Source organism: Agelaius tricolor, unplaced genomic scaffold, assembly GCF_023055355.1.
Source record: "Agelaius tricolor isolate 1412-34295 unplaced genomic scaffold, bAgeTri1.0.p SCAF_22, whole genome shotgun sequence".
Classification (NCBI taxonomy): Eukaryota; Metazoa; Chordata; class Aves; order Passeriformes; family Icteridae; genus Agelaius; species Agelaius tricolor.
Window position 1 is genome coordinate 3,799,527 of NW_027269282.1, and position 13,549 is coordinate 3,813,075.

Here is a 13,549-nt window from a genome sequence, read left to right on the forward strand (position 1 = left end):
CAATCTTAAAATGACAAAATTAAAAAGATGGCATTAGCAAAAGGAAATTAATGCTGCTTATCACTTAAGAAAACTACTAAACATATATTGGACTGCATGACTATTCCAAAGGAACATTTTGGCAGCTGTGGCGCTTTGGGTATCTACAACAAGTAATTGAGAACATACTTTAGGAAACAGCAATAAAGTAGATGACCTAAATGGTCTTTTCCTCATTTTTTTTGACTGAATTTTCATCAATCTATTTACTCAGATGGTTCCAACTCAGTGCTGCTTAATTGCTTTGGAAGCATCAGCCAGCCAATTCTCCACTGCCATGTGCTTCTATAATCATCCTTGTTGGAATAAGAACACTATAGCTGCAGAATACACTTTGTAATGAAGAATAACACCATTCTGATTTGCTTGGAGAAAACAAATATTTACATACAAATGGGACTCCTGTATTTTTGTAATTCATTTGTAAATACTCTGCAGCACTGTATTCCTAAGTTATCGTTTGTGACTCTAATTAAAAAGCTGTAACACTGTACACTCAGACAGTGTTCTGTAATCAGGTGAAAACAAAACAAACTAATACAGTGAAATCTGCCTCAGAGGGGATCAGTACTCACAATCCAATTTGATGCAGCAGTCTGGGCTTTCTTACTATGCACATGTCTACATTGAAGCTACTATTTTGGTTCCTATTCCTACCTGTAAATCTGGTCAAGCCAAGCTGGACTTAACTAGTTTAGACTGTACGTGGATCATATTTTTCAAAGTCAAGAGAAAGAAATCCCAGGATTTTCCACAGCAGAAATAGCTATAAGCACAGAAGTTGCACAGTGTTGTTTTCAGGCTTGCAAATCATCTGGCTCATTAAGGCCCTACAGAAATATCATCCCAGCAAATGACATGAATTGCTGCTCCATATCCCTCCACAGATGCAGCAGCCACCCATTCACCTCTGCAGTCTTGGAATCTAATGAATTCCTTGGCTACAGGCTGGTGCACGCAGAACACTGATGCTGACAACAAATTGCTGCCTACAATTTGGCACAACAGGCTTTGTAGCAATCAAGAAGCATTACCATCAATTGGATGTCCATAGCATGAGCCAGTACAGCAAAGTCTGGAGATGGAGAAGGCATCAGCCTCAGCCTGCAATCAGCTCCCTGAGTCATTGCCTGGGAGCTGGGAATTGGAATTTGCATATATTGATGATATTTTGTGCCTGCCTGAAAGGAACTCGGGTGACACAGATAATGTATCTCCTAAAAAGGAGGGGAGCGTTTGCCATCAGGGATTGCTTTATCAGTAGGAAGCAGCCTGTCTTGTGGCTCTCATTGATTATGGTTTTACCCTTTTACTGGTTTAAACTGGAATCCTATTTGTCTTAGTCAATTAGAACTGCAAGTTCTTTTCTGTAATTAGATACAAATTCATTCCAGACATTTTGTATCTCTGCTCAATGCTCATGATAAATTCCTTTATCTAATGTTATTTTCACCATAGGTAATAATCAAAGGAAAGAAATACCCTAAGGAAGTTTGTAATTTGAAAAGAGACCTGACAAACATAGTTTGGTAGAACTGTTAATTCACATGGAATTATTAAAATCCTACTACTCTAAGATATAGAAATAACCAGTTAATTCAGATGAGTGATTTCCATGTTTATAGCTTCTAAAAATCAATATATGACTTAGCATGTAATCATAGAAATTCCTTAAGATTAACAGCTTCACCTTAAGGTCAGCTATGCCAGAAGCTGACAATGCTCCTTGTGCTTTTGCATACTGAGCTTTCCAAACATTTTTGGACATTAAATGGGATGGAATTGAGCTATCTCTGAAAAGAGTCACCTTTTTCTGTAGTTTCCAAAAGCCCTGGTGAGAAGAAATAACTGTGGCCACAGCAGTGGAAAAGTCTCACTACCTTTTTATTCACTTAATACCATTTTCTAATATTTAACCATGGTTCAAGTGTAGATGTGTATTAAAGGGGAGCTGTGCTTGTTCCCCAGTTCTACAGGACCTGACATGGGATTTTATTCAGACAAGGATGGATTCAGCTACAGTCTGAACTGTGGATCTACAAAGGTGTACAATTATAATTGCACTGCAGTATTTGGAGTCGAGCTATACCAGCTTATGTTAATATGGAACCTAAAATCCCCAGAACCTTTCCAGTAAATCCATGCCCAGTAGGTATCCAGGCCCTTAAAGATGCAGAGATGCACTGTAGATTTTGCATTAGTGAATCTGCATTTTCCACAAGCACTCAAAATGAACTAAAAATTCATTCTAAATTACTATTTGTTAGTTAACCAAGCCCATAACCAAAGGGGGCAAATGTAGATGTATTTCAAAGCTGGCACCTGCACGAACTGAAGTGATGGCTGGTGACACACAAAGCCAGCAGAATCTAACCACACACAGTGTCTATCCCTGCCTCCCTGGGGTTTGTCAGAACACTTCCTCCTGATGCAGGACTCTGATGTTTTAGCATAGGAACTCACCCCAGCAGGCAGGGCTGTAATTTAAGTGCCAGAGAATACAAAAAGAGCCAGCCAGATCCTTGCTGATATCATATGTGAAATAAGCAGACCTGATTCCCAGTTGTACCAAGGCACCTTTGTGCCTCTCTGGCTATCCAAAACCACTAGCACCACTATCAACAGGCTCATACTTCCCATGAAGGTGTGAGAGATGGGAATGCTGACAGAAGAAGCTGTCAGTATTAATGACAGCAAGTTCAGAGGGAGGACTAACAGTGGGACACTTCACTCAAAGTTCCTAATAAAGGACCTGGGAGACAGGTGGCTGAAGGATGAACTCCACCAAAGGTTTCCATCTGTGTCTAGGATGTGTTCCTGCTGAAGAGATATCGCTGCAATAATGCTCAGAAGGCAGGAAGGAACACAATGTGAGGAAACCGGGTAAATTAATGCTTTAATAACGCCCAAGTAACGGTGCCATCCATTTACCCAAATCAATTAAAGGAAGAGGGAGATTCTCGTTTCTAGGCTGTTGCTAGGACAGACTTGCCGAGGGCTCCAGCGCATCCAGGTCCCCATTCCTGAGGCGCTGTTGCCCTCTGGCTGCGAGCCTCATTCCCTGCACGGAGAGCCGGGAATGGCCCTGGCTGAGCCTCATTCCCTGCACGGAGAGCCGGGAATGGCCCTGGCTGAGCCTCATTCCCTGCACGGAGAGCCGGGAATGGCCCTGGCTGAGCCTCACTCCCTGCACGGAGAGCCGGGAATGGCCCTGGCTGAGCCTCATTCCCTGCACGGAGAGCCAGGGATGGCCCCGGCCGAGCTTCATTCATTCCCTGCATGGAGAGCCAGGGATGGCCCTGGCTGAGCCTCATTCCCTGCATGGAGAGCCAGGGATGGCCTGGCCTGGCCCAGCTGAGCCTCATTCCCTGCACGGAGAGCCAGGGATGGCCTAGCCTGGCCCGGCCGAGCCTCATTCCCTGCACGGAGAGCCAGGGACGGCCTAGCCTGGCCTGGCCGAGCCTCATTCCCTGCACGGAGAGCCAGGGACGGCCTAGCCTGGCCTGGCCGAGCCTCATTCCATGCACGGAGAGCCGGGAATGGCCCTGGCTGAGCCCCATTCCCTGCATGGAGAGTCAGGGATGGCCCCGGCCCAGCCTCATTCCCTGCATGGAGAGCCAGGGACGGCCTAGCCTGGCCTGGCCGAGCTTCATTCCCTGCATGGAGAGCCAGGGACGGCCTAGCCTGGCCTGGCCGAGCCTCATTCCCTGCATGGAGAGCCAGGGATGGCCTAGCCTGGCCTGGCTGAGCCTCATTCCCTGCATGGAGAGCCAGGGACGGCCTAGCCTGGCCTGGCCGAGCCTCATTCCCTGCATGGAGAGCCAGGGATGGCCTAGCCTGGCCTGGCTGAGCCTCATTCCCTGCACGGAGAGCCAGGGATGGCTCAGCCTGGCCCAGCCCCTCCAGCTCCCAGCCTAGGATAAATAAAAGATAAATAAAAGCTCTCTGCTGGCAGAGAAATCCCGCTTCCAAGGCTGGAGGAACTGCAGTCACTTCTAATGGCACTCGGTTTTCTCGCTGAACAAAACAATAAACAAATGTGCCCTTTTCCCTGAGAAAAGAGCACCAATGGGCTGCATACAGATTTGAAATTAATCTGGACCTCTGTGATATTACAAGAGAGAAACAAACATTAGAAAATCTTTGTCTTTTATACCTGGTATTTTTTCCCCTGAACTGATAAAAAAGCACTTGCAGTATTAACAGCAATAACACTTTTTTTTCACTTTACCTGACCAGAGAGATACATTTTTACTCCAGTCTCTGACAAGCCGAGATAATAAATTTTTCTCCATATAAATTAAGTGTTTAAACAGCAATGACAGCATAATGACAGGGAGTGTTGTTTTCTTCAATTCTGTATACAAACGTGTTCTGTAAACACTGACAATATAAAAAGATGTCCAACTTATTTCAAGATTCAAAAATCAAGTGTGGGCAGCTGAAGAGCTTCTCCCTATCCAGGGGATACATGTCCCTTTCAATCTCCTTCAATTAAGAGCCCTGCCCAGCACAAAAAAAAAAAAAAAAAGAAAAAAAAAATCATTTGAAAGTACTGAAATGTCATGAGTGAGGATGATGAAAGTGCTTTTTTTCTTCCTGAAAAGGAAAGAACTCCACAGAGGGCACTCTTCCACAGTGAGAATTCATTCCCTGACTTCCTCCAAACCTCCCTCCAGCCCTCCAACTTCGGCAGGGTGAATTGGCAGTGAAGCCTCATGCAGAGTTCAACAAGGCAGGCACTGGAAGTTACAGTGGTGCAGCAGCAGCTTTGCCTTTCTTAGCACACATAATTGCTTTTTTTCTCATAATTTTCTTGTCTCCTTTTCTGTCCTGCTCTGGCATACCTATGTAAAATTATGCTCCTGATGAATATTGTTGGTAAATGTTTCTGAACTGGATGCTTAAAGTAGCATTTCAATCTTTTTTCATCAGAGGCAGTAGGGAAGGAAGCTGAAATGGATAAAGTTGAAATCCAAGTCTGGAGACTGTAGGAAGAACTTGAGCTCAGGGAGAACTGGAGGGGATCACGGCAGTCTGGTCTAAACCAAAAGTGATTCCATGAGAAGGAGAATGTCCTTCTGGGTCAGAAAGATCCTAATTCTGCCTCTTGAAACATATTTGAGGAGTCTTGCTCATGCACGTGAACTGTGAGTGCCTGTTGTACATGCCCAATCATCCAAGCTTTCTCTTAGAGATTCTCCCACAGCCCAGCAGAGCCTTTGGAGAAAGTTCCTTGAGGTGAACATTAAAGAAATAAAAATTTCCACTAGCAAATGTCACTGTGGTACTTTTGTTCTGTACCTAGCAGCAAATTTTTATGGTGGCAAGGCACCAAAAGTCAATTTTAATAAAATAAATATATTCATTCTCAGAGAGAAGTGCTGGAAGGAAAGCATATTTTTATCAGAAGTTTCAGGTATGTGTGTCCCTTACAAGTGCCAGGGATTTAAACACTAATGGACTGACTGTGAATCAATTGCATCAACTATTTTATAAGGCCATGAGGTTGGCTCAGCATTGCACTGCATGCCCTATAAGAGGGTCAAAATCTTTAGGGAATTTCCTTGATTTTAATGATGGTTTGGGGTTTTTGGTTTGGCTCTTATCTTTTTTACATTACTAGAGAAATATTAAATGATTGAAAACCAGGAGCTTTGGACATCTAAATGATGAACTACACACAGACCTCCCTAGAAAAGAACTAAATGGAATATGAGGAAAAAAGGAACCATACTGACAGAATCTGTGCCAAAATATGCTCATAATTGTATTGTTTGGAGCAAGAGAATTGACTTTTTTTTGACAAAATATAAAAGCCTCCTGTGATTCTGTGATTTTATACAGAAAAAATATCCTATGTTTATGTAGGAGTGAGAAGGGAAACACTATAAAATTCCATATGAAATATTGATGGGATGAACCTTTTCAGGATTCACACAGCAGATTCTGGGTTTAATTAGTAACATGACATAGATCTGGGTGGGTGAGGCACAAAGGGAGTTTATCAGCACTGCCAAGCAGCCAACATTTCTCTCATCCAAGATACTAAGGAACTTGCAGACTTGGAGAAAAAAGGTAAGAAAGAGATTTCAATAAAGTGGTTCCCTGCCTTTTTTGTGCAAATTGCTGTGAGTCAGCAGTAATACTGGAATGAAACCACCAGCTGAAGATTTTATCACACCATGCATAACTCACCAATGGACTCTATTTCCTATAGCAAACATCAGAGAAGAAAAGGCTTCAGAAGGAGATTAACTCAAATCATGAAGGTAATATCTGCTGCATACTGTCAAACGTGATGGTCCAGATGCAACAAATGGCCCAGGAATTTATTTCCTAGATACCTGATTCTAGAAGCTGAAGGCATACTTTGCATATACATATATTTACTTTTACTTATATACACATATGGGTGTATGTGTTAAGAATTTATTTACTTTTTACACAATGCTGTTATATGTCTTCAGACTACTCTCAGCCACCCTTGTTCATTGCTAAGGTTAGATGTGCTAAATTGACCTGTTACCTTACTGCACAGAGTTGTGACCTGGAAAATGCTCAGCACTGATTTTGTGGGAGCTTTAGGAGATTACAGATCCCTATTCCACCTTTCCTTCTTTTACCACACCTGCATGATCAGGGAGCAGCCTATTTCAATACCTACACATTTATTAATTTCTGCTCTCTGTGAGTCTACAGCCTCTCTAGGGATGCCCATGGTGCTGTGTGAGAGCACCCAGTCCTGCCCAGTGCTCACCAGTCAAAGTCTGCCTCTGTGCACACGCAGGGCTCCGAGGTCATGGCCCCAGCATATTTCCCTTGCATGCATTTCTTCTCTGACTTGCGCTTCCTGTAGATCCTCTTTGCTCCCATGATGCAGGCTTCTCCCTGGAAACAAAGCCAGAAACATTTCTGTGATGCCCACCAGGCTATTTGTGTCACCTGGTGTTCCCAAGCCTGTGGAATGGGAGGTGTTACTCGAGGGAAAGGGATGGGGAGCCAAATGCCATCTCAGAACACTGCAGTTAATTAAAGCTACTGGAGCTCTAACTGAAACTAAATCAACTTTCCCAATACACACTAAGAAATTATCTGAGATTACTTATATATCTTACTCAGCTCTGCATTTATTCCAGGGCCCATAAGCATTTGATACAGACCCATTTCACAGCAACTGAAAACATGGTCTGATTCCTCTGCAATCTGAGCCACACAGCAGGTTGACTTCTTGGGTCTGACCTCTTTGGGAATATTTTCATTCAGTAGAAACTTGTAATGTGTGTTTATGTAAATACTTCCCATGGCTGAGTTTGGTTTTAGGGGCTTTGACTTATGTAGATGCTAAAACTTCCCATCTTCAGCACCCTGCTTAATATTTCTATCTAGGGAACAAGGCTCAGCCTTGCAATCTCAGTGGAAAGGAATTAAAAAGGCAAGAGTACACAGAAACCTTCCTAAAAATAGTTCTGCAAGCTCCAAAGCCAATATTCTCAAAGAAATACTGCAAAATCCTTGGTATTTTTGCTTATGCAAGCACAAGAAAGTAAAGAAAAAATACAGTGGACTCTCACTTATTACCTTTTATGCTGTTAAAATTGTCATGGAAAATTTTTTCATGGCTTTGATTTGATGCTTTGATGGCATGAAACAGAAGGGCCTGAATAGCAACTGGTCTAAAATAGTGTGCTTCCTTGGAATTCAATGCTGTACTGATTTTCAGCATCTAAAGATCTAAGTAATAACTGGTATTTTTAGTGTAGAGTGGTGCCTTGTGTGAGCAGCTAGTCTGAGTCAAGATACTTTCATTTCATATTCATTAATAAATTCTTGCCCAGCAAGATATATACAGAAAGACAACGTTTGATGATATAAATGTGTGCTTTGCTCTAGACTTCAGTGGAGCCTGTGGTGTTTATATAACCACAGAATTTGGGCCATATTTCATTCTAACCTGATGAAACATAGGCTGTTGTGTCTTGACAGAGCTGGGAAGATGCCTCAAGGCAGGTGCAGAGCAGCTCCCCTTGCTGGGCATGAATTCCATGGTTCAGAGAGTGATGCAGCAGCTGCATCCTGCATGCACAGGGCAGGGCATGGGGGCCAATAAACTGGGGATTAAAGTGCCCAACTCCCACAGCAGAGAGACACAGAACAGGAATGAAACCAAGTGAGCAAGAAATGGGAGAGGGCCAGAAATGGGAGAAACAAATGCAAAACAACTAGAATGGTCTTAAGACACTGGCTCTGAGGACACAGAATGACGAAGGAGAGAAAGGAGGTTAAGGATGGGGAAATTGGATGGGATGTGTAAGAGTGAAGGAGTTCAGGCCTCAGTGGCAGTTCTCCTGCTGTTGTATTGTTCAAGTCTGCATAAGTCTGAGGTAATTGTCTGTGTGCAGGATGACACCCAAAATGCAGCTGTTCATCCTTCAGGGATCAGAGTCCCAATCTGAGGCCAACACACCAGTGCAAGAGAACAGACCCACCCAGTAAGGGATGAGTTGACACCAAATTGTTAGGAAAAGATACTAGATTGTGCTGATCTTGAACTGTAGGATCATTAGCTACTGCAGGTCACATCCCAGCATCCTCACTTCTCACCTGGCTATGGAGTTGCCAAGGCCTGTAGTCCTCTTCCTCACATCTCCGATCAAAGATGGATTTGTAGTCTACTTTCACCAGCTGCCACTCTGAGCGGTGGCTGAAGTGTCCAAACACTCTGCAAATGCAGCAGCAGGAACACACAGTAAAAGGAGTCTGGTAGTTACAGAGGGACAGTCATCACAATTTCCAACAGACATAATTGCTTTAAGAATGAGAGTCCTACTCATTTTCACTGGACTGACAAAGTGAAACTTGGCCTGATAAATATCTGTAACCCTATTAGAAACTGAAAAATTGCATGGAGCTTTCATTCTGTTCACTAAGACCCTCCCATTTACGACAATATCCAAAATTACTCAACTTGAAGAGTCAAGAGAAGATTTGATGTGGGGCTGGAGACAGTAATACCTTCAAGAGTTTTATCAGAATTTTAAGCTTTGGGAATCCCTTCCAAGCAAATTAAAATCAGAACCTGAAGGAACATTTTTCATGCATCTTTATTAGCTCAGGTTAGTTTCCAAGCCAATTCTGCTTATTACAGGTCAGTCAGAAATACTTCTTGTTTTTACAGTCTGATTTCAGATAAAATATCACAGTTTCTACCACACTGAGTCCAGATTTATGCATCATGCAGAACTCAGTATAGCACATTGAAACTAAACATAATTTTTCATGAGTCAGCCTCAAGGCAACATTTTGTCATTCATTTTTACAAAAGAATGTCTTCACTTATCTATGTCTCATTTTAAAAAAAGACTGCAGCAGCAAAACCACAGTTATAAAAAATACCTCAATTTTTCTTTCAAATATTAATCTGTTAACAGTAATTCTGCTTTATATCACATTCAATTTGAGAAGTCAGGTTTCATGCTGATGAGCTAAGTGATAATGTGTTTGCAGCTTGCAAAGAACCATGTTGCTAATCCCTCAGCCATATCACAAATAAACTGATGATTTAGCAACAGAAGATTGCACACTCTTGGCTGCAGATTGTACTTGGTTTGGTCCCCAACCAGAAATGCCCCTGTTCCAAAATACAATGTGTGGTTCACCTGCACAGCAGCATTGTGGCATGCTCACTTACGTCATGATGAGGGTTTCCTCGCCAGGCTCCCCTAAAACTCCATCTACAAACAGTGGGAGGGATGTGAAACTGTACTTGCTCCAAGATCTCCCTTCATCAAAACTTAACCTAGAGGAGAAAGCAGAATTAGTGTCTTCTTTCCTTACTCTCCTCTTTTACTCAAAGGGATTCTCTAGTCCACTGCAGCTGCTATGGAGAAGTGGAAATCAGCTTCTCTTATTGGATTCTGATTTTTTGGTCCTTTTAATAACTATTTTTTGGGCAAGCATCATAAATCAGAGCATTGATCAAGCTTGTCTGGCATCATACCACTAACCCATGGCCAATATTTAAGTGGTAGAAACTAGAATTTATGTTAAAGATTGATGCTCAAAGGGCAAAATGCAGTCTAAGCATAAGATTTAAAAAAAAATAAACAAGTGATTTTGAACATCTGGTTTTTGAGTCCCCAGTATAAAACATTTTGAGGTTAGTTTTCTGGAGGATGAGTTTCTTCAGACCAGCAGTCCCCCCTGTGGGGAGTGTAAGTGAAAGCCTGGAACCACTCATAATTTCTTAAGACTTGGGTCTTAGTATTTGAGATTCTGATATGACACCAACTGTGGTGGAAGTAAATAATACAGAACAGCACAAAGCTGTACTCTGCCTCCTCACTCAGGAGTGCTAACTGCACTTTTACATTATCAGTTACACAACTCTGAAACTATTCAGCAAAATTCTGGTTCATAAGTGCTGCCTGCCACACAGAAGGCAAGTTCATCAATAATTTTGAAAATTAGGACTGTTTTGGTAACTTAATGAGAGACAAAAGCATAAACAATACACACACACACACATATATATATATATATATATATATGTATTATAAACAAACAAATGTAAAAAGCCAAGCTGTGGTAAATCAGGAGTGTTGTGGAATTACACTGATAATATCTCAGATCTGGCCAAGCCAAAATTATGTAAACTGTAATTTCCAGGATTTCTTAGCTTTATCTGACCTAATGTTTGCCAGTATCTTAACTAATACTTTCTAGATTAGAGCTGCAGAAGACTGGATGCATACTAAGTGCCTACTTCCTGGCATCTGGAAAGAGGGACAGCAGCCATTTAGCACAAATGGAGTCATTACCAGAGGTGTCTGATAGGCAGAGATGTGTGTTTCATGGCAACAAGTACTCCACCTTGATCCAGGTACAGAACACTGTGCTCTTCCTCAAAGATCTGGAAAAAAAAAAAAAAAGAAAAAAGAAAGGTGTTTATTCAAACCTATTACCATAAGTATCAAGAAAATGTCACAGTTCTTTAAGTAGGATCATGACACAGGACAGTTATATGCTAGGAAAATTATAAAGTAGAGGAAATTATAGATATATTTCCTGGACTAGTTTTTTTTATTGTTTGGGCATTTTTTCCCCACAGTTTTTCCAGGTCCATGGAAAATTCATTCTTCCCTTGCTGGGCAGAAAGTTAGAAATATGATTTCTTTGCAAGGATCAACAATTTCCCTCCTTTCAATGACAAATTTTTGTTTAAAGAAGAATTTCATGTGTTTGCACATGTCTGGCCCCATCTCAAATAATTGATTTAGGCAGAAAAATGAGGCTGGTCAAACACTGCAAAATAATTAGATTCTTGGATTATCAAATGTTGGAAAATATTTTCTCTGCCTGTGTCTTTTTTATATTAACTTTCTGCAAACATCTGCTCTACAGTCTATACAGCAGCATTTGTTAGTCTGAGAAAGTTACTCTTTCTCTCCATGACTTGATATCCCATTCAGAAAATAGGAACAACAGAATTTTCTGATCTGAAGACAAACACATTAGAGGGTATTTCTTAACAGGTGAGACTCCACTAAATATTAGGAACTAGATACAATTTCATCATCCAGTCTCTTTCCACCGGTAGGTAACTTTGGAACAAGGCAAACTGAATTTTGCCTTTTTCTGATTTTTGACTTTTCCTGCAAAATAATCCATTTATATGGACAACAAACCCTGGACAACTCAAGCTTAGGTGAAGCGAGTCTCAGCTGAAGTGAGAAAAAATAGACCAGTGAAACTGCTGATTTTTGGGTCAGTATAGTCATGGACAAAAAGAAAAATAGTTTGGTTAGCATGAGGGATTTACAACAGTAAAAGGTAAACCTTTCTCTCCCCTTATTATTCATAATTTATTCTGTTCTATTTTCTATGGGGTTAAACTGAAGTCAAACTGAGTAGAATAATAAAAATAATTTTCTGTAATATGAAGTCTAACAGCATATTCAGTCTTTCTCTTTGAACATCTCTGTACCTTTGAGAAGGAAGTTTACTCTTTCATAAAAGGTTTGCAAAAAGCTACCCTGAACCAAATGAAACAAAAAGTAAGTGACAGATTGAATCTACTTTTATGACATTTCCTGATTTGTGTTTAAACCAGTGATTCTGTGTTATTTACCTGCCTCCAAGTGTTCCCAGCATCAGAAGTCACAAACATGCTGATGTCATTGTCTGATAGCTCAGTGCCTATATTACCTGTAAGATGAGCACTGGTTAGTGAAGGAACCCTCTCAGAAACAGCACAATAAGCAGATCAGGGGAGTAAACTTATTTATTTATTACTTCTGGGTTTGGGAGGAAAATGAGAGGGAAGGGGAAAAAGGGAAGGCGTTTCAGTTTGAAAAAAATATATAAAAGACCCAATATCTACAACTCTACACACCTCTACATGCAAAGGAAATGCCCTGATTTGATCTTATGTTCACAGGAGTAGAGGGCTAGACATGACCACCTCTATCTTGGAAGCCAGTTTCCATAAAAAGCATATGACAAGCTGAAGGCCCATAAGGATTTTCATTTGACAGCCTGCCTTCTTTCCCAGTAGTGGTGGTGTGACACCCCAGAGCCACCCAACACAAACTCCAGAATTTATCCAGGTTTGCACATCCAACACAGGGAATTTTTAAATGTTTCATACCTGAAGCTACAATAATACTGGGGGCAGTGTCTCGGCTGGCGATGTTTCCTGAGGTATAGGGGTTATCTGAGACCTTCAGGTGAAGATGAAGGGAGCAATAGGGCTATGGAGAAAGGGGAAATAAAAGTAAAAAGCAGACACGACAATGTATGCTCCTGTTTCTACAGGCCTAGAAATGTACAGTGTCTTTCTGTATTTCCTCCTAATCCCTTAGATGGGCACAGCCACTTTGCCATCATTTTCTGACACAGCCCATTCCCAGTGGGAATCTGATGCACCAGGCTGAAACCAGGCTGAAACCCTCTTCAAAGGACCACATCTTTGAGGCTGCACCTGAAAGGAGAGGACCAGGCTTGCACAGGCAGATGATGGTAAGGATTACCTGAGGCTCCTGGCTCCTACTCTGTGAGAAGAAATCATGCAGATTGATGCAGATATGAAATGACTCTGAGCAGCACTACCCAAACTATCTCTGAAACAAGAAGCAATTTAACCCTACTGGTGTGGTGCTGCATCACTGCTAATTAGCCAAGAAAAAAAACTTATTTCATACCATTTCTTAACTCTTTTTGACATATGACTGTTCTGAAGTGCACTGCAATAAATACAAAGAAGTACCACGACTAGAAAGTGTTAGTTTCAAGTTTAAAGCAAAGCTTCATTGCCCATCTGGATGTGACCTTTAAGTTTTCAATACAAATACATCCACGGAAACCTTACCTACTTGCTATTGATTTCGTATGCTGGGTACTCAAGTAAGACACAAGTGGTACAGAATAAATCAGCTGAGCTAGAAAGTAAGACAGATGAGCAGATTTTCAAGGCTGCCATTACAATTCCCTCCAAATCTGTAATGTGATA

General features: G+C 41.6%; 1 protein-coding gene across 3 annotated transcripts in view; it reads right to left on the bottom strand.

The window, feature by feature from the left end:
* The window catches only part of SORCS1 (sortilin related VPS10 domain containing receptor 1), a 260,557-nt gene that overhangs the window by 39,151 nt on the left and 207,857 nt on the right, over window positions 1-13,549 (bottom strand). For all 3 annotated transcript variants that reach the window (XM_071446302.1, XM_071446300.1, XM_071446301.1), the window contains exons 11-16: window positions 12,689-12,791; window positions 12,170-12,246; window positions 10,860-10,951; window positions 9,731-9,838; window positions 8,644-8,761; window positions 6,800-6,930 (exon numbers count right to left, since the gene is read on the bottom strand). In XM_071446302.1, the coding sequence (XP_071302403.1) occupies window positions 6,800-6,930; window positions 8,644-8,761; window positions 9,731-9,838; window positions 10,860-10,951; window positions 12,170-12,246; window positions 12,689-12,791 (629 nt within the window). The remainder of the gene's footprint in view (window positions 1-6,799; window positions 6,931-8,643; window positions 8,762-9,730; window positions 9,839-10,859; window positions 10,952-12,169; window positions 12,247-12,688; window positions 12,792-13,549) is intronic.